Raw genomic sequence first — 25,928 nt, forward strand, 5'->3', positions numbered from 1 at the left:
AAAAAAAAAAAAAAAAAGTAGTATCCTTCATTTACTACACAATGTGAAAAAAATTAGGTTTCTGGGCCCTTATTAATAATAAGCTTATTCCTTCATATATGTATATATACACACAACTGCAGCACTAAATATTAATGGCCTAAACTCAAATTCAATCCTAAATTGAATACAAAAAGAGTGAGGATTCTGTCACACAGTTATATTAATGTCTGGTCAAGGCAAAGTTAGTAAAGGCATGTCATTAATGCAAACAAAAAGGACGTGTGACCATAAGCTGTCGATTGACAGTCTGAAATGCATCTTCAGTCTGAATGAATATGTATAAAAATAAGCCAATGGCTCACCATGAAACAGACCTATTGACTAGACTATATTCAAATCTGCTATATTACAGGAAGCATCGACCAATCACAGCCATGACAAAATACCAGTAACAAAAGCATTACAACTACATTTTTTACAACATCTGTGCCCGTTTTTTGCAGACAATCAAAGATTTGCACATTCAAGTGGACATGTTGCACCGTCTCTTGGTTTGGATGGCAGTTCAGATTGTCACACAAGGATATAAAGCACATTGGTTCAGCTGCAAAGACAACTTTTTCACTGGTCGATATGTCATGCTGAAGTCGTCAGCTTGTCCAGCTGATTTCAGTAGTGTATATGGGACAAAAGGTTACAGCAACAAAGCATGGAGATACTAGTAGTGCATTGCATAAAGGTTGCTGCCTTAAGTCAATATGGAGATTTTTAGGAGTGATAAACAAGTAAACAACATCTAATAATTAATTACAGTATATGTACAATTTCTCTGTTTCATATGATTTACCTTTTTCGTCTCCTGTAATAAATACATCCCTTTTGAAACCCTCAACAGAGCAAACCAAAATGAAAATTGTCATCATTTACTCACCCTTCATATTGTTCAAAACCAGCGTAATGCAAAATAAAATATTTTGAAAAATGTTTCTGTGCTTTTTCGTCCATACAATGAAAGTCAATGGGGTCCAAAATTGTTTGGTTAAAAAGTCTGTGGGGTCCAATGTTGTTTGGTTTTGGACCCCACAGACTTTCATTGCATGGACAAAAACAGTTCTTCAAAAAAATCGTCTTGTGTGTTGCGCAGAAGAAAGTCATACATGTTTGGAACGACATGAGGGTGTGTAAATGATCACAATTTTAATTTTTTCAGTGGACTATCCCCTTTAACATCTCTGCAACTTCCTTTTTCCTTCCTGTTCTCTCTCATTAAAACTCTCTTGATTGTTTTTTCCTTTTCAGTCACTTTTTCCTACTCAATTCCATATGTTCTCTTCACATAGCCATGGTGGTTAGATGCTGATGGCCCATCAAGCCTTTTCGGCCACCCCCGGCGCCGGGATGTGTTCCTGCTCCTCCGTGTCCACAGTACTCCTGCAAATTCTGCCGTAAAGTGACGAGCGCCGAACCCAAGCAAGCCCGGTTGGGAGCAAGGATGCCTCCTGGCAGCTGTATGAGCACAGTGGCCACCCCTGCCATCCCGTCGTCTGTGGGCTCCAGAGTGATTGGCCCAACTTTGAAGGAGGAGTATGAAAATCCCATGAGCTGGGATAGGAAGGGGTCGGAGCGGCAGAAATGCTGGTAGCTGCCGTGTGAGGACGGATGATGGTGGTGGTGATGCGAGGTCGGGTTGGCCGTAGAGCTCGGTGCGTAGTGGTGAGCATTCAGGTAGTGCAGGGGAAGGTGCTGCCCGTTGTTGCCTCCGCTCAGAGCGAGATGGTGGTGGTGGTGGTGGTGAGTGACAGTGCCTGTGCCGGGGTCATGTTTGTAGGACAGAGCCCCGGGTCGTCCCCTCTGACCCATCACCATGCCACCAAGCTTGCCTGTCCGGACGTGGGCCAGGGACACGGTGCTGCCCCCTCCGGCCGAGGGTAAGTAAACCAGCTGCGGCTCCTCAGGCTCTAGGTAGACGGTGAGCTTAGCGAATGGGCGAGAGGCCATCTTGGTCATCTCTTGAATGTGGCGTCGCTGCTCACGGCGGAAGTCTAAGAACTGCTTGACTTTCCAGAGCAGCACACAGATGGACAGGAAGAGGAAGAAGCAGGAGAAGAAGACGGAGAAAAAGACAAAGAGGTCAATGTGGGCCTGGTCCTGTCGTAGAAAGAGGAGGCCTTGGGACTCTCCGTTATGGGTATCCGTGCCCACACTATGCAGGGCAATATAGAAGCGGCTGGACTTGAGAGAGTGCACTTCGTGCGGAAAGGTGATGACCACACGGTCCCGTACGCCGCGTACAATCAACACCGTCTGTGGCTTCCATACGGTGATGTAGGTTATGAGACCTTCAGTTCGTTCTTCCCGTATCTCACGTTCTGTCCCATGCGACTTTGTGGACAGTAGCGTGCCAAGTAATGCTGATGAGGAGTTCGCAAACACCTTCATGGGTGACGGTGGGGCGAGAGGAACCTCCTTTTCTCCCCGCGAAGTGGTCGCAGAGGTGGTCTCGTCCTCGATCTTGATGGTATGCACACCGGTCTGGCGGTCTACCTCCACAATGAAGGTGTCATGTGAGTTGGACACATAGACCTCAACCTCTCCAAACGTAACGTCGATGGTGACGCGGATATCCACGTTAGTAAACTTGGGCTGGGCCGAAAAGAACACTGTGCGGCCCCTGAGCAGATTGCGGATGTTAGGCTCATGGAAGCAGTTGACCTGTGATGTGGGGTCGAAGCAGCATTCATTGTCCACATTGAACTGCCGATAGCATTGCCGCCCATTAACTGGATTGCCATTGAATGAATCTTTGCACTTTGCACACTGCAAGAAGCACAATTGGGATTATTTCATACAAGGTCTTATTTGTGAAACAGAGTAAAATGTCATTGGTTGTATCGAACTGGCCATTACCTGTTGTCTGTAACACTCTTTACGGTCATTCTGTGGGCTGCTCAGACAGGATGAAGTTTCAGTGTTGTTCTGGCAGGGACAGCTAGTGCCATCATGTTCATTACAGGTGTCTGCATGGCCATTACACTGACATCTACAAACAAGCAACAGGAAAGAATGGAAAGACTGATGTCAGTTTAACTGGATCTTTCTACACCTGGGGACATTTTCTTATCTCTAACTTACTTGTAAAGCCAACTGCTATTTTTTCCAATTCTCTGTAAATACGTGCTAACTTTTGGCAGTCAGGTTAAATAAAATATAGCATACTACCTCAGAACAATAAAAGTATGACAAACATCTAATGAAATATCAGAGCACAATTATAGTCAATGCTACTTTTCTGATGCACTCACTTCTCACACTTCCCTTGCAGCAGGAAGTAGCCACTGAGGCAGCTCTCGCACTTATCCCCCACACTGTTGTTCTGACAGCTCACACACATAGCATTGTCCTCAGTAGGGCCCTCTGTAGCCCATTGTTCGATCTGAGAAGCAAAAGTATACAATGAATGACTCAGGCCCTGCAACAAAGAAAAGACCATTTCCAAAAAATTGCTTACACTCTCACGGTCCAGAGGATAGTCTTTTGGATTTTCCATTGCCCTCCGATGCTCCTCTTTGTACAGACATATGTCACTGTTTCCTCTGCAGAATTCACGACAGGGGCGACACATCCCACCTCCCACAGCTGAGCCCACAAACAAGGGCTTACACTTTTCACAGTGCTGACCCTAAAAAATAAGGAAGAGATAGAGGTGACCTATAGTTTTATAATAACACAAACATGGTATTACTCCCGTCATGCCTGTCTTCTTTTGAAGAAAATACTTTTCTGCAAGGACACATTAAATCATTAAATTGATTACAGTAAAGACTTTTATAATGTTACAAAAGATCTCTTTTTCAAATTAATGCTGTTAGAACTCTTTTCATCAAAGAATCCTTAAAAATTATCACGGTTTCCAAAAAATATTAGCAGCACCACTTTTCAACTGTGATAATAATAAGAAATGTTGCTTGAGCACCAAATTGCATATTAGAATGATTTCTGACAGATCATGAGACACTGAAGACTGGAATGTCTCAGTACCTTTGTGTTATTCTTGCACTCTAGACAGGTGTCCAGCTGAGAGATGCTTTTACAGTTACTGTGTTTATTACAGCGGCACTGTGAGGAGCAGTTCTCTCCAACAAACCCAAAGTGACACTGACAGACTCCTGGGGACACACAGGTCCCATTAACACAGCCTTGAGCGCACACTGGCTCACACTGACCCGTCACACTGAAAAAGAGAGCGAGAGGAGAAAAACTACTTAGCCTTGGGGAGGTCAGTGATATTGTTTGAGAATGAAAGCTGTTAAATATACCTGCTGAGTACGTAGCCCTGTCTGCAGGTGCAGTGGTAGCCTTCAGGCAGATCATGGCAGTCCTGAGTGACGTTACAGTGGTGGTGTCCATTGGCACACTCGTCCTCCTCTGGGCAGTGCAGGAAGGACCAGCTACTGTTCCACTGTGGGCACAAAGCTACACTCACACCTGCAGAGTAGAAAGACAGTTACGTTTTAATCCCATTAAAAAAAACATAAAAGATAAATGTGTGTGAAATGTGTGGGGCCTAACAGCTCAGAAGTTGTCTTATCTGTATGTTGGATCAAAATAATAGAGTACAAAAGTCGTGTTCTGGAAGTAAAAAATCCCATTCATTTTTTTTGCAACTTTTCAATCAATTCCCATTCAATTGATTTCTGAACAATAACTTGCAAACTGGTAAAAACAGACCTACTATGAGCTACAAGGTTGTTAATCGATGACTCATGCTTGTTGAAGCAGAGTTCTTGGTAAAAATAAATAAATAAATACATTAGCCACGATTCTGCAAGAAATTAGAAATATTATATAAACTTTACAATTACATAAAATATTATTTAAATATATGGGATTTTGCAATAAACGTAAAATGTACTGTTTTTAATTGGATTGTCGTTCGCAATGGGGTTGTGTACTGTTGCATTCTATAAATCTATCCAAGATGCTTGATTCTTATTGGACAATCATGGCAATGTGCACTCAAATAATTTTGTATATTGTATATTTTGTGTTAATAGCAACACACTAGTACTAATTTGTCTCTCATTTCACTCTGCAGTCTCTGTCCCTGTCATTTCTGCAATAATGAATAACTGATTGTACCCAAATGAAACCATCCAACAATTAGCCTTCTAAAAAGTTCCACTATTCATTACTTAATCATGAACATTTTTACATGATTCACTAGCTTAATCTGCAGAAAGATATAAAGACATGTACCATTCAGTCCTCCCTGAATACAGTGTCCTGCCCCATTTCCACCACGGACAGCACACCAGCCACACTGTGGCCTGGAAATGCACAGGGAGCACTGAGAGAGCTGGAAACACTGGGGAAAGCAGGAATCTTCATCCGCAAGCAAACGGCCACACTGACCCGCCTCACAGCGCAATGGAACAAAGGAGGGGCTCATACACTGGAGAAAAAAGAGGACAGGTGACAAGGTTACTGGTCGGACTTCTTTTAGAAAGTTTTCAAGTTGGAACAAACGTTATGAAAATGTTACCTGCTGCAGTGCCATGCTCCATACACAGCGCTGCCAACCTCCATCAGAGCCACGGGAGCTTAAACACTGGCTGCAGGTTTTGATTTCATGGCAGGGTTCAGGGCAAGGCATTGGTGGAGAGGACTCCACTTGCATGGGAGACACGTTAAGCAAGGCATAGCTGAAACACGTCCAGTCGTAAGTTGGGTTCACACTCAGGATACGCCTGGTCTCACCTTGACGTTTAAACCAAGAGTCAAAACATTAACACAAGCTGTTTTTGCTGGCCTTCATATAAAGAGATGTTTAAATTGGCAAAACTTTTGTGTTCTCCAAGAAACTCTGCATTGGCTCTAGGATTTGTTTCTTTGGGGAAGGCAACATTTCTGCAAGAGAATGCAAAAATGGTGATGGAAATGATATGAGGTGGGAGGAAAACCTATATTTCAACATTTTTTCAAGCGAACACAAAGTTTCTCAGGGAGCGTAATACTTTTGCAAGAGAATGCTAAAGTTGAGAACAAATACAAAAGCTTTGAAATATAATTTTTCCTCCCATCTCATATTTTTTCCTTCAGCATGTCCCCTTAGGGGCTCCGCAGAATCATGCACATTGTGTGGACACTCTCACCTGTGCGTTTGAACTGGCGTGTCCACATGCATTTCCCAGAAGCTGTGCATTTGGGGCAGTCAGAAGCCTCACAGCTGGTCTCAGTGCAGTTACTAGAGAGGAAGATCTCTCTCTGGTTTATCCTGCAGTCATGCTCCGATGTGCAACTTACTGAGCTGCTGATACATGCTCCCTCAGGACAGTTTGTGCACCACTTACACTGCAGAGCAGGCTGAAAGACGGAGAGAATTTCAGGTCATTTTTTAATTACAAGATCGGCTTTAACTAAGAAGTTTTAAACCTTTCCTACTGATCTTATTGATCTTAGAAAGTTTGGCAATATGTGCACTACTGTTCAAAAGTTTGGGGTCAACTTTTTTAAAGATTTTTTTTTTTTAAAGAAATTATTTATTTATTTATTTTTCAACAAGCACACATTAAAAGTAGGGATGCACCGATACCACTTTTTCCAGTACTCGCCCGATACCGATACTTTTAAAAGTAATCAAAAATCACAGTAAAAATCATGTTGCACTGAAAACTGGAGTAATGGCTGCTGACATTACATGTTTGCCATCACAGAAATAAAAAAATTATTTTAAAATACATTAAAATAGAAAATAGTTATTTAAACTGTTATAACACTTCACTATATTCCTGTTTTTGCTGTATTTTCTGATCAAATAAATGCAGCCTTGGTGAGCATAAAAGACTTTAACAAAAATTTCAGAAATATCTTACGGACCACAGACTTTTGAACAATCCTGTACACAATATGATTTGTTTTCACTAGACATAAAAAGCCTAGTCAAATCTGTTTATTAGATTCTGTTTGGCTATGTAGTGCATTTACTCAGCATATTAGCTCTGTCTTAAAATACTGCACAAATAGAGTACTTTGGATTGTGATGTGATTATCGTACCTGCATAGGGCTGGAAAATGTTTTAGGATGGCGGGCCAGACATTCGCTGCAGGTCTTGAGTCGGCGGCACTGATCAGGGGAACGAGGAGTAGGAGAACAGGTAGACTGTCCAATCGCACAACCCAATCTGTTAAAAAGAGAAGAAGAGATATTGTCATTTAGAAAAAAACTTTCTGGTACCCATAGTAGCCTACTGTGAATAAAGATTATACTAGTTCCTGTAGTACCTTTCTGCAGTGTCTGATGAAGCACAGGTACCTCTGCACCACACACAGCTACCAGTGCTGCTGTTACAGGCCTCGGGGGTGGGCAGCAGGATGCAGGGGTCACTGGGCAAGGAAAGAGTCAAAAGTCGCCCCAGCGTCACTCCGTTAAAACCTCCAGACAGGAACAGGCGACCACCCCACCCAGTCATAGCCAAGGAAACTGAACGGTTTACAGGTTCACCCACCGAGGACACTAGAGAAATGGTACAAGAAAAGGCCCACACCATTCTGTCAGTAAGCACAGACTAGTGTTACCAAGTGCATAATTAATATACTGTATCCAGATATGTGTAACTGTTACCTGGCTGTATCCATGTGTTACAGCTGATCTGATAGAGAGAAACTGTGTTGCTGTAATCCTCTTCCCCTGTCCTGCCTCCAACAATTACCATGGTGTCCTTCACTAAAGCCGCCGCATGGAAGAAACGAGAGAGAGGCTGGAGAAAGAGATGATTAGTGTCATCTACCTGCCAAATTGCTTGTATATTCATCATTTTGACCACCATTTGTTTTTACAGTTACCTTGTTTCCCTGAGAGGGCACCAGTAAAGACCAAGTAAGATTGGGGTAATAAAGACTGTAAAGTTCTCCTGAAGGTTCTACAGCTTCAACGTGGAAACGGTAACCACCAAACACGTACACAGCATCAGTCTGTTCATGATAAACTGCTGAGTGGCCATAAAGACCTGAAAAGGTAAAAGAAAAAGAACTGAATCAGGAGTGTTACATTTGCCTATTATCAGTGAAGAAAGTGAAGAATTCAGGATAGAAATATACCATTGAATAGTATTCAGAATCAGAAAGAGATTTATTGCCAGGTATGTTTACACATACGAGGAATTTGTTTTGGTGACAGAATGACAGTGACAAGACACATATAATAAAAATAGAATAGCATAAAATAAGTAAATAGGAAATAAAAATAATAATATACCACAAATATTACAAAAAAAATACACAATATACAAAATAGATAATAGATGGCATTTGTGTGTACAGGTATATTATGTACAAATGCAAGGAAATGTAAATAAGAAGTATGGTGTGTTAAATAAATAAGTGTATAAATAGTGTTGTGTATTACACGTTTTATTGCCAAGTTAACTGTTCATGAGCTGGATTGCCTGAGGAAAGAAACTGTTCTTATGTTATCTCTTAAGTTAACCCATTAGAGAAATTTTAAACATTTGTAAAGATTTTAAAATCTTACTAGCTACACTATCATTCAAAAGTTTGAGGTCAGTAAGATTTTTTTTGTGTGTGTGTTTTTGGAAGAAGTCTCTTATGTTCGCAGAGGTTGCATTAAGTTGATCAAAAATACTGTGAAAAACAATAACAATTGTGAAATATCATTACAATTGTCCAAGCAGAATTTTCAGCAACCATTACTCCAGTCTTCAGTGTCACATAATCCTTCAGAAATCATTCTAATATGCTGATTTGCTGCTCAAAAAACTTTGTTTTATTAATGTTGACAACAGAGATTGTGATTTTGTTTTATTTTTTAGGATTCTTTGATGAATAGGAATTATTTATTTGACAGAAATCTTTAGTAACATTAAATGTCTCTACTGTCACTTGATTAATTTAATACATCCTTGCTAAATAAAAGTGTTAATTAACTGTAGTGTATACTACAATGTGGTACTATACATTTGTTCATAAAGCCTAAAGAAAACCTGTTTTATTGTAAATAATTTCAATAAATTATTTCTTCTTGATGTGTACAGGAATTTAGCTTAAACATTAAGTGAACAAAAAAGGCAATTAAATAGTTAAGTGCAATTTTTTCTAAGACAATCAATTGTCAGACAAAATTTCCCAACTGTGCTAGTCAGAACAGAACAGAAATTTCCCAACTGCGCTAAGTACAGAAAAAGTGCAGTGTTCCATCTCTACCTGTAGGGGGTGTTCCAGTGTGTGGAGCTATAGTCCAGTTCCCAGACTGAGGACTAAACTCCAGCAAATGATGATTAAAGCCATTCTCTGGTGAGTAACCTCCAATCAGCAGCACAGATGAGCCTCTTCGCACAGTTAGAGTGTGTCCAGCCACAGGGGGAAGCACTGAGCTCTAAACACAGTTGTCAGTTAACACTCTTAACACAGTTGAAGAGGAGCACAAGAGCACTGTGAGGATATTCAACACGTAGTACCTTATACTGCTTCCACACCAGACTGCTGAGGTTCAGACACCATGTGTCATTTGCAACACCTTTCTTTGTGACCCCACCAACCACAAACATTAAACTGTGAGTGGCTGCTTGGGAGCCAGAAAATGGGTCATGATTATACACCAGAGCAGAAGCATGATGGTATCGGGACAGGGGCATTGAATTATCCTCTACTGAACTGGTCAACATTTGAGTCCAGCGACGATCGGCCACGGAATACCTAGACCAATATATATAAATATTTCTTATAAAAATTTGTGTAACAAAACATTTACTTCAAGTAAAATGTGCAAGAATATACCTGTAAACATTTCCCAGGATGCCCTCTGAGAGTGAGAGGCCTCCATACATCCAAAGAGTGCCCTGTGGCCCAGACACCAGAGAGTGACCCATCCTCTGGAGGAACCTGTGTGCCTTATTCTGTGGGAGGAAATGAAACCGAAAACTGAGAGATTTTGCAAGAACAGAGACTTTTTTTTCTATAGTCTTAAAGGAAAAAGTTAATCTAACCACAGACAGCTGAGTGTCAAGCAGTGTTTCCCAAACCAAGCTGTCCGAGTCTGAGATAGAAGAACAGTCTGATCCAGCCCAGCCTTCTATACACACACACAGGCCAAGGGTCTGTAAACATATATACAAACATGTAAGATGAGAACTGTGGGACATACCTAAAATGCATTTTAGTTTGCTTCTTATGCTCTTAAACAATTTAACTGGCTGCAATAAGAATGTCACACACCATGTTGCAAATGCCTCTGCCTTCCTCTGCTCCACAATTCCCTGGGCAGACAGGACGGTCACATTGTGGACCACCAAAACCATGGGGACATTCACAGAGCCCATTTACGCACTGAGCTCCTGCCTGGCACTCGAGTGAGATGGCTGTACCCTCTCCAGAACTTCCATTTCCACATCGCTTCACCCAGAATGAGGCATTAAAACCCTGAGCACGTCCTGAGGTAACATTTGCCTCAAAATACACAGATACCACCCCTAGAGGAGAAGAAATCACATAATTTATAATGACAGTATATAAAACTATGTTGGCACGTTGAAAGTCATAGCTAACTTTGCTTCGTGTGTGATGAAAAACAAAATTATTCAGTCCTTAGTTTTGTCAAGTACCTGATGTAGCCTCAACAGTAACTGGCTCCATTCTCGTTGTGCCGCAAAATGCTCCAATAAGGTTGTGGTCAGAGTGCACAACACCGTTGCTGAGGAATCGTGGCAAGCCATCAAATACATAAACATATGAGTTCTGTTGGATAAAGAAATGCAAACATTTCTGGTCACAATATTGCTGGTAACTAAATTGTATATGCTATTCTGACAGTAACTAACAGATTAATGATGTGGAATAATCTACTCACTGTGCACTGTGTATGTGAATCTGGGTGCCAGGTCAGGGCCACGGGTGGGCATGACTGCCCTGGCATGCATGGTGCCAAATCCTGGGACACAGAGAGGACCCACAGGCAATGAGAGAGCCCACCATGGCCACCGACTGCTCCATGCCACCCCAGAGAGGAGGAGAGGGAAAGGGGTACAGAAGAGGAAGAGGAAAGCAGAACAGAGCGACCTTGACACTGCCTGAAACAGGTGCCATTGTTCCTGGGAGAGAAATGTGAATTTCAATGTTACATATTGTATAAAAGATTAGGCCTAAAATCCCAAATCAATGGGGACCGGCAACTATTTGGTTACCAACATTCTTCAAAATATCTTCTTTTGTGTTCCACAGAAGAAAGAAAGTCAGATAGGTTTGGTGCAACATGAGGAAGCGCAAATGATGACAATTTTCATTTTTGGGTGAACTTTCCCTTTAACTTTGAGATCAAACAATAATCAGCAGATCCCTAATGAAAACCCCTCGTTTACATCATATTTTCATCTGCCCTCAAATTTGTAGATACCTCCCTCACCAAATAAACAGAGCTCATTCTCAGACTTACCTGGGGTCTCCATAGTATCCGGGCAGGCAAGACTCACAGTGTGGGCCTTGGGTGTGGTGGGTACAGTAGCACTGGGCGGTCTGGTTATGGCAGAATCCTTGTAGAGCATCACCATGGCCATTACACTGACAGGGAATGCAGCCTTCACCCCCTGCCAAAGCAGAGCCAAAACTACCAGGCTTGCAGTGCTCGCAGTGCGGCCCTGTTGTCCAGTCTGAGAAGGGAAAGAAAAATATAGCTTAGTGCTAAAAAGATGGAGAAATAAGGGAAAACACACAGGTAAGATCTTTACCCTGGCACTGGTCACAGATCCCTGGAGCCGTAATACAAGTGCTGTGAAAGTTACATCCACAATCCACATCACACTCTACTCCGCTCAGCACCAGAGTGGCTGGATCAGAGGTCCAACCCAAAGAGCACTCGCACTCAAACCGAGGACTCCCGCTGCACCGGCCCTGGCGGCACTCGTTATAACATCTTAAGAGAGAGCATGAACATTATTATAGGTTACAAGGATGTACTATGATTATTCCTGAGCTGTAATAACTTCTGGAGGTTCTAAAGAAACACATCCACCCCTGCAATTAGTGTAACAGAAAATCTCACGTCTGGTTGCAGTGGTGAACTCCATCTCCTTGGAAGCCCCTCTCACAGTGACACTCGTAGGAGGTTGGGGTGTTGACGCAGGTAGCAGAGGGATGGCAGGTATGCAAGCCCAAGCGACACTCCTCCACATCCGGACAGGATGGGTAGGACCAAACGGCGTCTCCGTCTCCTTCCATCCCTTCCAGAAGCTCCAGCTCCAACTCCATCTCCATCTCAAGCTCCATCAACCGAGGGGGCGATAAAGTTTGAGGCTCAGGGCTGATGGACGAAGGAAGAGATGTAAATCAAATAATTATCAAATGACACATTCATTTAGCCACTAGGTATAAAATGTTTCAATCTTACCTGCTGGCTTTCACTTCAGCTACAGCCATGCTGCAGTTAACAGCCAAGGGGTCATCCATTCCACCCCAGTCACCTCTCAAACACCTGTGAAAAACCAGAGGGGCAGGAAGTAATATAATAATGAAAACATTGTGATCAGAAGTCGTTTTCACCGAAGTTGATGGTTGTTTGGTGTATTCACAGACACGTTCCTATCCTACCTGCCGATAGTGGGGTTGTTGTAGTCTCCACACCAGCCACACTGAAACGTCTGCAGACACTCTGAACAGGTTGCAAGAGCAGCGCACTGCTTACACTGAGGGACAGAGTGAACACTGGAGAGAGAAGATCAGAGAGGAAAAATTCTAATTTTCAAAAGCAATGACAAGCTATGCAGTATAATACAGAAAGCACTAATGAAGGAAAAGCAATTAAGAAAGAAAATTATTATTACTATTATACTGTAATTTATTATTATAAATAAATTACAGACAATTAATTCTGACAATTGGTGTTATAATAACAATAATAATATTAATAATAAATAATTATTATAATTATATTCATATTGACTGGGTTCCAAAAGAACAACATTGTAAATGTAAAACAATGACACTAAAGTTCATGTCCATTGTTTGTTCATTTTGTGATGGTTTAAATTTTTTAAAGAGGTCTCTCAGCCCGACTTAAATTATTTTCAATTATTCAGCCAGTCATTTACAGTTTAAACCACACAAAGGAATCCCGTAAAATTCTGTCATCATTTACTCCCCCTCATGTCGTTCCTAACCGGTTTGACTTGCTTTCTTCTGTGGAACTTGAAAGATGATATGTTGGTAACCAAATCGTTTCAGTTCCCATTTACTTCCATTAAATGAACAAAAAAAAATAATACAATTAAGTTAATGGGAAGCTAAAGGGTTTGGTTACCAACATTCTTCAGAATATCTTTTTTATGTTCCATAGAAGAAAGAATGTCATACAGGTTTGGAATTACACGAGACTGAGTAAATAATTTTTATTTTTGGGTAAACTATCTAGTCTTTTTGTTTTGTTTTGTTTTGTTTTCCTGGACATCTAAGCAGAAGCAAATATGAGATGTTAAAAGTGAGATGTTCAAACTGCAAATGCAATAGGAAAAAAGTATGCTTTTTTGGCCAAATCATGGCCTTACACCAGACAATTCAGCTTTTCTTTATATTTTATTCTTCAGTTGAGCAGTGTATCCAGTTTTAATTATTAAACACTATAAGTGTCTAGTGTATGTGAACTACATAGTGGATTTCATTAGCTTTTATCAGACAAACGACCTAAAATCCTAGCAAAAGCTGCACTAACCTACCTGTCATACCAGTCCCTGCACTCTCCATAGGGAAACTTTGTGAGGTACGCAGCAAAGTAGAAACAGGACTGAGCTGATTCACACCATGCACACTGACTGGAGTTAGACAAACATTCTCCACACGTCAACCTCCTGTTAGAGAAAGAGGATGGTAAATGAAAAAAGAACCAAAGTTGATATCTTTTTGAAGTCTTTCAGCCTATCAAATATTACATACACCAAATAATTCATAGGCAAATTTATCACTTCAAACTCACTGGTTGCAAACTTTAGGACACCCTCCTGGTTCCCGGATAGACCCCTCCAATCTCCCACGGCGACTGCACAGATAATCTCCCTTCTTGCTGGAGTTGATCTGCCACTCACAGTAGGGGTCCTACAAACATTCAGACATGAGAGAAACTCCACTGCAGCCTCACAGAACATGAAAGTTGGTAAACAGACTGCATGCTGCTCTGGATCAAAACACTCATGGCAGTCTTTCAGACATGTTGATGTGGATGCAGTACCTGAGTGCAAGCGGCACAGTCTCTATACTCCTCACACAGTGTGCAATGCTGAGGGTTGAGCAGTAGGTGGCGCTCTTCTCCCTGCGAGTCTATGCAGGGCTGCTGATTGATGTCAGAGCGCAGAAAACACAGGTTCATGGTGGTACACCAGCCACACGACTGATCAGACAGACAGGCCGAACATGAGCGGTACTCTGAACACGAATTGGAGCGGAAGGGTTCCAGGAACAGGAAAGAAATCTCCTAGAAAACAATGAAAAAGAGCAATGAACAGCATTATATGATAATACCTAAATATTATAGCGCACTTAGAAAGTTTATAGAGCTGGAACTAAGGCTAACATCAACAATAAAATAATTAGTCAGGTTGCAATCACTTTGCTCATTGTATAATTTTTATCTTTTGTATAATTCATTATATATATATTTTTTTATATATAATAATTTTTTTATTTTCATAAAATATTTTTAATAAAAATATAAAATTAAATGACTTAATTAAACAACGATTACTACAGTTCTGCTGCTTTCAAACTGTTTCAAAGGTTTTTCTGAAATCACTTAATTATGAGAATTATGAAATTTCCCTAGTTGGAGCCATAAAATTTTATAAAAATACAAAACAAATCATGCCTAATGAATAAAGGCACAATATGAATAAGAGTCTCCTTTTAAGTTGCTTTGTTAGGTAATAAATACTTACGCTGCCGCCAGGTAAAGCTGTGCGGTTCCAGGTAAGAGCCATCTCACTAGTCTGTCCTGATGCGGAGTTATTAAGGTAGCCCTCCGCCTGGATCAGGTACCAGTTTCCTCGTGTAAGATTCTGGAACAGACGGGAACCATCCGGCCGAGATAGCATACGGATCTCCTTCTCCTCCTGAGCGGACCACCTTCCCAGCACATCCGTCTGCATGGAAGAAAGGTTTAGAAGAGACTTAGCAAGTTACATGCCTCAAGACACTTCACACCATGACTTTCTTGTCTAAAACAGGAAACCTGATTTTTTGATATCGCATACCAGTTGAAGGGAGTTGGGTCCAGAAGCCATCTGAGCAGTAAAGTGGAGCTTCTGAATTCGAGCCCACATGGCAACAGTTTCCTGAGGTGGCGCTGCAGGAGTGGCGCCCCATAAGGGATGAATGAAACCCCGAAACTGCAGTGTCACATCCATCTCTGTAGAGGGATTGAGGATGATGGAGGTACTGCGCAGGATAGATACCTATGAAGAAGAGTGCATGAGTGTAAGAGAGAAAGAGAGCAGAGGCAGGGTGGGGTGCTCAGAGGAAGGGTTTACAGTAACAAATATTTTACAGAAGTAAAACAAAATCTGGATGTAGAAATTAAAGATTGAAAACGTATTACCAGGGTTATTATAGTAGTTTTAAACTAAAACCATAAAATAAACTTTTGTTACTTGACATAAAATTTGATTTATCTGGAAAAAACTTTATTTCAGCTAACTAACTTGATGTACTAAAATATCTAAAACTGAAATCAATTAATAAAAACTATATACACATAGTAGAAACTAATAAAAATGACAAAAACAACAATACTACTAAACCTTCAGATAAAATTATAATGAAAACAAAATATAAAAACAAGAACTAATTCAAAATTTTAATACAAACTACAATAGCGTCTCGATGATACTAAAATAATACTGATTATTGTAAGTGAAGTCACAAGAAGAGGGTGTAAACATACAGAAACAAATTTTATTTATGGAGTAAAATGAATGATGCCTAGAGCAGGTACACAGAAGAGAGGAAGTGTCTGCAGAATAGAAGGTCATGAGAGCTCAGGATTGAACTTGTCGTACCTTGTCAGGCTGTGACTGATTGCGTGGATGCTGGAAGGTGAGCAGGTGCAGTCCCGGGACATAGTTCTCGGTGCGACAGGAGGGGAGGGAGGTGAGGAAACGCGTGCGCTCCCCCCACCAGCCGTACGCCCCAGAGATCTGGTCCACGCGGCATGCACTGCGCTCTGCCAGGGGTCAAAGTGCACAATATTTACTCATGATATGCCAAAGGATTACACACACACTCAGGTCACTTGACATTAAAGGGCACATAGCAGAGATATTAACACAGCATGACTGCTAAAAGTCATCTACAAACACAAGGCACTCAGTAACACGTTATTTCACCGACTGTAAAAGTGTCTAGAAATAAAGAATTACTGAGCAGTGTGTGGTCACATATCTAAGTCGTTTTAACTATCATGTTACAGTCTGCTCTCTCCTCTCTCTTTACCTGAAACAGGCAAGCAGGACTCATTCTGCACACACCAGCCGAATACCCCAGAAACTCGTGGCAGAGAGTTTGGCACCCCACTGAACACCAGACACGACTGGCAGTCCGACAAAAAACGAGCCAGGCCCAGACATCCCGTGCTGCCACACTGTACACACACAAATCAGATGATGGACGGAGGGACACAAGTGAAAAAGAGAGCTAGCATCAGAGAGGCATTAGTGATCAAGAGCGAGCAAAATGCAAATGAAGGAGACTGGGGAAGATTTACCGGGTTGGTGGGCTGGTACTCCCGGCAGCGACCCTCACACCAACTGCACTCTGGATTCTTGAGGCACAAGCTTTCATCTGGAGCTTCAGCGCATACTGTGTCCTGTTAGAAAAACACACACACATACACAGTATGATTTTTAATACTTTTATTCAGAAAGGACGATTGATTAAAAGTGACAGTAAAACCATAATGTTACAAAAGATTCCTGTTTCAAATAAATGCTGTTCTTTAGAACTTTCTATTCATCAAAGAATCCTGAAAAAAATGCATAATGGTTTCCACAAAAATATTAAGCAGTTTTCAACATTGATGATAAAAGTTTGAGCACCAAATCAGCATATTAGAATGATTTCTGAAGAAACATGTAATACTGAAGACTGGAGTAATGGCTGCTGAAAATTTAGCTTTTCCGTGACAAGACTAAATTACATTTTAAAATAGAAAACAGTTATTTTAAACTGTAATAATATCTCACAATATTACTGTTTGTATTTTTGATGAAATAAATACATCCTTGGTGAGCATAAGAGACTTGTTTCAAAAACAAAACAAAAAAACTTGTGTGGAAAAAGCATTATCTAAAGTTATTACCCTGTCTCCTGGGTCACTGCTTACAAACAGCGGTACTTTATACGCCACAAGGTCACCACGGGCAACCCCACAGTAACCGCCAGCAACTAGCAGCACTCGTCCCTCCATGACAGCAGCAACATGGGAATATCGGCCCCTCACTGACCCACCTCCTATAAGAGCACAGAAAAAATTTCAGAGAACAAATAATATGCACAAATAATTTAAAAAGCTCCACATCCACTACTGAGGGCTACTGTAACTTTACATGTACATATATAATATTTATGTCTTGTGGCTACACTTTTGAAGCACTGTATATTTTAACTGACGTCATTCACTTCCACTGTAATTGCCTCATTTCAACCCTGAATTTTTTTTTAAGAAAGGTAGGTCGAAAAAATTGAGCTAAACTTGGAACATTCCTGTAGATCCTGGTAATGATGTAAATAACTGATTGAAAAAGCACAGAAACAATAAAATGCTGTAGTACAGTTAGAAGAGTTAGAAGAATCCCTCAGTGAAATGCACAATATTCTAGAGGGCTGAACTGAAGCATCATTATAGAATAATACCAACTTTGAGAAAAATGTCTTGCAAACCAAACGTAATGCCAAAAATCCTGACAGGCACTATGAGAGGTACCAAACCTATGTCAGCTTTTTACAACATTTACAAAAATAAATAAATACATTTTCTGAGGGCAGTTTTACTTCTCATCAATTCATCTGTTTAAAAGCTGCATGCCAGCAAATCTGCATCAGACACAAGGGAATTTACACAACAAATGACCTCTCAAGAGTAGGTCATAAGCCCCAGTCAGACTGAAGCATCTTGAACATGAGTTCTTACAGGCTCTCCTGTTACTCGTGCAACAAATCCTCTGGGAATCATGGGTCATCAATTGCATACATCATTAAACTTCATCTCCTCTCTAAACACATCAAACAGATTCACTCTGTCTCTGACCATTAAATATACACTTACGCTGACTGAGGTTCTCTCCAACAGACACCCACTGATGGCAACCAAGATGATAGAAAAAGATCTCCTCATCATAGCACTTCTCTTCCATGTAGTGGATATGAACATTCCCTCCTAACAGAAAAACAGATCTCCATTAATTAATATCGCTATAGAAGTTTTCACATTAAATTCACTCAATGAAACTGCAGACACAATGAGGTTGGCTGTTGTTCTGCTATTATGTCAATGCGATTGCTACTTACCGTACACCACCATGTAGTTGCCGATGATGGTGGCAGAGTGGAATGCTCTCTCCCTTGGGCCACTGGCAGGAAAACGTGAACGGAAGGATGTCCAAAACCGTTTCTCAACATGGAAAGCATCAGTTGAATTCACACGCACACTGAACCTGGTTGAGACAGGATAAAAAATGTAAACGTCAAAAAAAAAAAAAAAGCCAGACCAATGAACACTGTCAGATTCCAAGTAGCAGATTACAATCTTAAATTTATTCATGTGATTTTTCCTTATAAACTACACTACAGGAACACATTTCCAACTTAACTTCTGCATATGTTTTAAGACCATTCAATGTAATTTTAAACAGCATTTCCAGCTGTCAGTCAAGTCAAATTTATCTGTATAGTGCTTTTCACAATACACACTGTTTTTCAAAGCAGTTTTACAGAAAATCATGATGTTAATGTTTATAATATCTTCCTGCCTTACAGTCGTATTTAGCAGATTAGAGCTGGGCTATAATACAGTTTTGCGATGATACAAGCAATCAAGCAGTTGAGATATGCTATATAGTATATACATAGAGCTCTACATGAGTATACTGTATGTATACAAATAAAAGTGCAATAAAAATTCAAATTAATGTGGACATTCTCATTTATCAAACTTTTTATAAAGAGCTGGGATATAACGGTTTACATTTTACAGTGATATAAACAAACACGTAGCGACTATTTACTATATATTCAGCTTACACAACACACAAGTGTACAATACCTAGCTGTGGTAGGTCTGTGTCCTCCGTATACCAGCAGTGTTTTGGAAGGGGCATGGTAGACCATGCTGTGCCCTGCAGTAGCAGGTGGTTTTCCGCCTGTAGGCTGAACTGCTTCCCACACTCCATCCCACAACCGGAACCGGTACAGTGATGAGGAGAACATGTCCTCCTCTGTCCTTCCTGAAAAGACAGGTCAATCAATTATTCATTTTAGGGGACAGAGGCCAGGAAAGGAAAGAAGAGATGAAGATGCTGATGATCTTTGCATGTGTTTTTAACAAAATGACAATAATGGTCAAGTTGGTCTTTTTATATCCTCCACTAAAAAAATAATACAATTTACTCACCCCCAAAAACATACAGATAGTTGTCTACTATTGCTGCTGCATGATTTGCCAGCCTTGGTGCCCCTGGAGCGTTTGATTGGCCTAGCTGCTGCCAGTCATCTTGCTGTGCACGGTACACCCAGACATCACTGGCCAATGAGTGGTTGGCAAGCTCACCGCCATAGATGACCATGTTGCCTTGCCATTCTACTGCTGTGTGGGAATGTCGAGGAGCCTGATACAAAGATATTATTATTTAGAGGATCATTAAAATGAAAACATATCATTATAAATGCATAAGACAAAAAAAAGAGAAGAAGAATCTTACTGGACTGTATAAATATGATCTCCGTTCCCAATTATTGGTCGAAAAATTGTAAACAACAAGGTCCTCCAGTGCTCTATTCAGATCAAACCCTGTAAATAAAGACCAAGGGTTGAAATAAATCACTCCACAAGTGTACATTAAAGCTGAGGCTTTAAAATTGAAAGGAGTAGTAGTAGTTATTTATTGTTATTGCCATGTCAGCATCTAAGGCTATCTTCATGGCAAAAACTGAGCTGGAATAATACAAGAGTAACATAAACACAAAATAAAAACCAAACAAACACAAAAATACAGCAGTTAAAATTATACAAGATTCTGTAAATTAACATATGATTAAAAAAAAATCTAAAATCTTTTCTGGTAAAATCTTACGAAATAAGTCTAAAATTGAGAGGAAAATTTGCTTTTTACAAAGTGTATTTTTTAAAGTTAATACCCATAAATAAGATATTAATTCAGTAATGTTTTTTTTTTTACATTTACAAAATGTATATTGCTATTCCATTTTGCTTTTGCTTTTCTAAGGTGGAAAAACTGTATATTGTTTGTACATAAAAATGTTTTGTGTCTGTATAAACAAAATAACAAAATGTTAATATTTTACAGATAATATTCGAGCAAACTTATTTAGCAGATTGATAGATTGATAATATAAAATACAATTCTTTAATTTCTTTGTCCTTATAATATACAGTATTAAGCTTAATATTTTTATCACACCGTATAAATGGGTTTTTATACATGAAAACATGTCAAATAGCTGCTCACATTCCAGATCATGATAAATAATTAATGATCAGTCAGTGATGGGAAAGGTTAACTGAAAAACCTCTATCTTACCTCCGAACATGTACATTGCTCCAGTGGAAGCCAGGTAAACCCCAGCAGAGGCGGTGCGAGGGACTGCTTTAACATCACCTGGGCTCACCTCCCACCACTGCCCTGCGCCACTGTTGTCCCGGAGACCCAGCTGACAGTTCTGTCCCACAAAGCCAGGGCTGCAGATACAATGCTCACCCCTCTGTGATCAAAAGAGGGAGTCAATAAGTGACATTAAAACAACAAAACAACTTTTTGTACCTAATTTATGCATGATGAAGAGCAACCCTTTTTGCCTACCTTATCACAATGACCATGGCCATGTTGTGTGCAGACCTGGGAGCAGAGAGAGGTACTGCAGTCCATTCCTCCCCACCCTTGATGACACTGACAGCGGGCAGTAGCTACGTCACAGCGCCCGTGACCACCGCAGTCCCCAGGGCAAACTGAAAACGTGTAGGTGGCATTGAAGCCCAACAGGTTGTAGTTGGCGTCGCTGAAGAGATGGAGCAACATCTAGCAAATACCACAACAGAAGATGAACAAGTTATAATGACTGTGGGGAAAATAGGGACAGACTGTGAGCAAAAAGTCTATTAGTCGAGCTCTGACATAGTTTCTTATAACTCATAGTCTTATTAAAACGGACACATGCTGAGAGAAATGGAAAAACCTAAGAATTTCCTATCTTCACAATTTAATTGAATTTAGAGCATTAAAGAAAGGGAGTGCATTTTGATTCCTTAAAAATAAGGCTCATAGGCTGAGCTGAACATATGGTATAAACTGATACTTTTTGCCTTACCTTACCAGACTTGGCCTCAATTGGTTGTGGTAGAGTGGTGCCACTTAAACTTGCCAGTAGGGGGCTCTGGTAGGAATCACCATCATAGACAAACAGATAGTCATAGGTGCACTCGGTCTCCATAAACGTGAAGTTAAGCACAATGCGATGGTTTCTGCTGGGAGCTGAGGGAATACAGAAGAGTTCTCATTACAACCAGAAAAAAAACATACAAATGCTTGTCTCATTATCACCTTAAAGAGGTAGACATTTGTAATAAATATTCAAATTGAGAGAAGGGTCACGGTCACTCAGCTACTGATATTGGTATTAGTAATAATTACTAATCAAGCCATCATTACTAATATCATGAGTCTGCAGAAGATATCATTCAGCTCTCGCGTTATTAAAGCAGCAAATACTGAAATACCAAATACTGATTTGTCTAAAGAATTAAAGAGATAGTTCACCCAAACATGAAAACTCTGACATCATTTACCAAACAGCTGACAGTAGCCACTGACTTCCATAGTATGGGGGAAAAAAATACTATAGAAAGTCAATGGCTACAGTCAATTGTAAAAATGAAGCATGTCTGGATAAATTATTCACAATAAGATCAATAATATTAATTTTTAAAAAAAGATACTCTCGTTTCATGTCGGCTTGGAATTACAAGCAAAACAGTCATTCATTTAAATCCTACTATATGCTAATGAAGCGTCTTTCATTCATCAGCCCTTTGTTTTTGTAGTTTCTGACACCTACCCTTGATAAGCCACTCGCAGTTCCCATTCACAGAGTAGTTTCCCGGTCCATCTGTGACATATGCTGGGACACCCCGCAAAATCTGTCTTTGGCCCTTACAGTCTCCTGCCCAGGTAGCAGGTATCAGAACCATCAAGACAGGCAGCAGGACAGTCGGGATGTGAGAAGTCATCCTGTCCTCCACCCACATAGGGTAAATTGAGAAAAAGATGGAGAAACTACTGGAGGGTGGTTGGACTTGCTCACAGTATGGAGACCTAAAGAGAAAAAGAAAAAAACAATAATTGTGGAATTATCCACAAATAACACAAACAAAGAAAGCATATACATTCACCCTATAATACATAAAAAAAATTGTTTGACTGTATTTATGTTATTGCCTTTGTTTTATTTGTGGTGTCATCCTCCCTGACATGCATTCAGCACAGTTTAATGTTTTATAAGTTAATGCTCTCATTTTACAGATATCCAGGTAAACTAACAGAATGTTTAGATTTTTTTCAATGAGTTTTCTAAAACATTTAGATATATTTATATAAACGTGAATTAATCAATTGTCATCTACAGGTTTCATCTTAGTACTTTGTCATAATATTGAGAGTTTTAGAAAGATGGTGAGAACTCATTATTAATAAAAACTAATTGTTTACCTGGATATCTGTAAAATGTGTTGCAGAAAGTTCAGAGTAATAACAACAATAACAGTAGACAAACACAAATGCTTTGTAAAAAAAAACAGTTTTTGATGACAAAGCAAATGGAACCTCATTCTAAAAAGCCTACTGTATCATACTTGATACATTCATTTCTAAAACCTCTAAATTATCAACATGATCAAAAGTTTGCTGTAAAACTTGTTGTGCACAACCTTCTATATGCTTTTCGTTAATAATGTTTATTTATACATTTCTCAATCATCACTGTATTGCATCGCATTATATGTTTTGACCCCCAGAATTAAAACAACAGAGTTTTGATCATAAAACTAAATGAAGCCTTTAAATATAATCTTACTAAGACATATTGGGAGATACAGAGTGACAAATTATATTTGTATGTATTTTAAGCAAGTAGTCTGCTATAATGTTATAAAAAATTTCTCTGATTTACAGGTCTCAGAATTTAATTCTATTTTTGGCCATATAAATAACAACATCTACACCCAATTGCATATTTTTGCTCAGTTTGAGCCTCTGAATAAAACTGATGTTTCTCCTCCTCGAAAAAAGTATAAGCTCCATATTCTCACTATATCATGCAATATGAGCCAGAAAAGCATGATGTATCAAATATGATACAAGACATGAAAAACTTGAAAATATTTTTTTTATGGATTTTGTCTAAAGGTTAAATAAATTTCCATTTAAAAAAAGAAAACAAGAGTAGATGAATAGATTATTTAATGTTAGGCTTTACAAGGTTAAACAGAATAAGATTGTTTTTTATAAATAATTTGTATTATCTATCATTAATGTTATTGTTTTATGTTTATATTTTGTCTTGTCACTGACACGGAGTACAAACTGTAATTTCGTTGCCCTGTACAATGACAAAACTTTCTTATCTAACCTTATCTTGTCAAAAAGACAACATCTGATGCAAAAGGCATGGTTGCAAAAACCCTTGTGAAAAATACTCGTCTTTGAAAAACTGCAATATAACCAACGCTGCTAAGTAGCACAAATCCTGTGAATAAAAACAACACTTTCAACACCCAAATTCTTGAACTATTTCACACACACACACACACACACACACACACACACACACAAAACCCTTGTGAAAAATACTCGTCTTTGAAAAACTGCAATATAACCAACGCTGCTAAGTAGCACAAATCCTGTGAAGAAAAACATCACTTTCAACACCCAAATTCTTGAACTATTTCACACACACACACACACACACACACAAAGTTACACAACATAAGAGCTAAAAGGGACATTTGTCTTTTTAAACTAGTATGTCCAGAGGTTTAGCTGACACAAGCATCACTGTAACAGCAATGCCTAGCTAACGGTTTACTTTACTGTTAGCTGTTCTGTCATCATATTTAACCGACTGTGGTCCCTTGTTAAACTACATAATTACAATAATTCATATAGCAGTGTGCATCTGTCCATTGTCAGTTCAGCATTTACTGACTCGTATCAATCAAAGAGACATTTAAAACTGAGAACTGAGCCTTGGCTTTAGCTGAACAGGCTAACCGACTAGCCATGTCTATCCCACTAACGTTAACTGTCGGAAAAAGCAAACCGTCTCCACTCATTTACTCACCAATTCCCGAGTCTTGGTCTCCATGTTTCTAAAGCATAGAGGTTTTCGTAACTTACATCCTGTATCAGGTATAATAATAAAAAGACGCGTTAAGCAACGCCCCAGTATCGCTGCTGCTATTGTTGTGCTGCGGCTGCTGAGCCCAGCGGCGGTTTAAAGCTCGAGACCACCGCGGAAGATGATGTGTGAGTGCGCTGCTGGAATCAAAGGCCTCGAGCTCCGCTCACAGGATGCCTTTATTTACAAAACATCTCTAGATGTTATCAAGAATAACGTGCGCGTCCTCTCTGTTACAACGTCTTGCTAAATCCAAGCAATAACTGTTACAACATCAGCCTTGTGCGTTTGTTCCCTGATATCCAAGACGCGTCTTGAATCGTGCAGGGCATTTGAGTTTGTTAACTGGGGATGTGTGTGTGTGCTTCCAGATGGTTGTCTTCTTCTTCTTCTTCTTCTTTTTGTTCAATGGCCGTTCACTCCTTAGGAATATTACCGCCACCTACTGTATATCTTGCGCACATGGGTGATGGATCTGTACTGAAGGGGGGAAAAATTTAAAAATAAATTTTGTCATGCCCACCCACCCCAGAGGATCAGAGCCCAAGCTTCAGCTGGCGCTGCGTGTTCAGCTCCTCCAGCTTCCACACTGTGCCCCCCACACACAAAACAATAGTAACACCAGCAAGCTTGGTATAGACATTAAGGCGAGTTATGGAATGATTTAACAGGCTAAAAATAGACAAATAAAGAATATTTAATAAAATTATTTAAAAAAAATTCAAGGTGTATAACAGGTCATGTTTCATTTTACAGAATTAAATACATTTCACTCCCAATTTATTTATTTATACTTACTTTTATTTATGCTTATTACAACATTTTATTAAGTAAAAACACATACAAATAAATAAATAGTTGAATAATTCATTATTTATTTATGCTTAAATTTCATTTAATTATATATTATTTAATTTATTTATTAAAGTAAATTAAATTACTCCATAGACAACGTGTTGCTTGCAAAATAAATAAATAAATAAATAATTTACTTGAAAACTGTCATTGCACAATTATAATCAAATTTATTTATTTATTTACTGTTGTTTGCCCGATTTAATGATTTATATATTTATGCACGAACATGTGTATTTATTTATTTATTATTATTATTTATTTCAGGTTTAGTCCTCCATATCTTCCATATCCTGCATGCCCAAATAAAACTGTTTTATTTAAGACATTTTTTAGATAACCGTGCTTTAAAAAAGGTCCCTTTTAAGTCAACCTGCCTCTGAGGGTCAGCTGTGGAGATATGGCAAAACAGGTCTGGACGA

The 25,928-nt window shown here is 39.6% G+C and overlaps 2 protein-coding genes across 2 annotated transcripts in view; both read right to left on the reverse strand.

Annotated features, from left to right (window-relative positions):
- Positions 1 to 920, reverse strand: part of LOC107723391 (zinc finger protein 501-like) — a 5,052-nt gene extending 4,132 nt beyond the window's left edge. Inside the window, exon 1 of the mRNA XM_016531972.1 lies at positions 914 to 920. Within this exon, the coding sequence (XP_016387458.1) occupies positions 914 to 920 (7 nt within the window). The remainder of the gene's footprint in view (positions 1 to 913) is intronic.
- Positions 921 to 1,125: 205 nt separating this feature from the next.
- On the reverse strand, positions 1,126 to 25,032 carry megf8 (multiple EGF-like-domains 8). Its single transcript, XM_016532128.1, has 44 exons — positions 24,595 to 25,032; positions 22,315 to 22,571; positions 21,568 to 21,731; positions 21,063 to 21,278; positions 20,784 to 20,964; positions 19,944 to 20,032; positions 19,637 to 19,850; positions 19,289 to 19,469; positions 18,535 to 18,680; positions 18,293 to 18,403; positions 17,327 to 17,478; positions 16,733 to 16,834; positions 16,462 to 16,609; positions 16,029 to 16,192; positions 15,225 to 15,425; positions 14,910 to 15,113; positions 14,207 to 14,449; positions 13,955 to 14,073; positions 13,698 to 13,829; positions 12,577 to 12,690; positions 12,377 to 12,460; positions 12,032 to 12,289; positions 11,718 to 11,902; positions 11,426 to 11,639; positions 10,844 to 11,084; positions 10,599 to 10,731; positions 10,213 to 10,466; positions 9,984 to 10,094; positions 9,775 to 9,893; positions 9,456 to 9,693; positions 9,202 to 9,373; positions 7,825 to 7,988; positions 7,604 to 7,739; positions 7,264 to 7,495; positions 7,037 to 7,163; positions 6,135 to 6,345; positions 5,525 to 5,739; positions 5,239 to 5,434; positions 4,299 to 4,467; positions 4,021 to 4,213; positions 3,491 to 3,661; positions 3,285 to 3,415; positions 2,890 to 3,022; positions 1,126 to 2,799 (listed from the first exon to the last, which is right to left on the reverse strand). Exons 2-44 carry the CDS (start codon positions 22,502 to 22,504, stop codon positions 1,315 to 1,317), a joined length of 8,643 nt encoding a protein of 2,880 aa, XP_016387614.1. The 5' UTR covers positions 22,505 to 22,571; positions 24,595 to 25,032; the 3' UTR covers positions 1,126 to 1,314.
- Positions 25,033 to 25,928: the final 896 nt, after the last annotated feature.

This window comes from Sinocyclocheilus rhinocerous, unplaced genomic scaffold (genome assembly GCF_001515625.1).
Source record: "Sinocyclocheilus rhinocerous isolate Xijiao unplaced genomic scaffold, SAMN03320098_v1.1 scaffold241, whole genome shotgun sequence".
Taxonomy (NCBI): Eukaryota; Metazoa; Chordata; class Actinopteri; order Cypriniformes; family Cyprinidae; genus Sinocyclocheilus; species Sinocyclocheilus rhinocerous.

What these genes read in the sequence shown, in the direction of transcription:
- megf8 (XM_016532128.1), bottom strand. Translation starts at nt 22,504, where the DNA reads ATGTGGGTGGAGGACAGGATGACTTCTCACATCCCGACTGTCCTGCTG. An exon ending in GACCCAACTCCCTTCAACTG is followed by an intron (nt 15,114 to 15,224) that starts GTATGCGATATC and finishes TCTTCCATGCAG; the next exon opens with ACGGATGTGCTGGGAAGGTG. An exon ending in TGCAGGGACTGGTATGACAG is followed by an intron (nt 12,691 to 13,697) that starts GTAGGTTAGTGC and finishes TTCTCTCTCCAG; the next exon opens with TGTTCACTCTGTCCCTCAGT.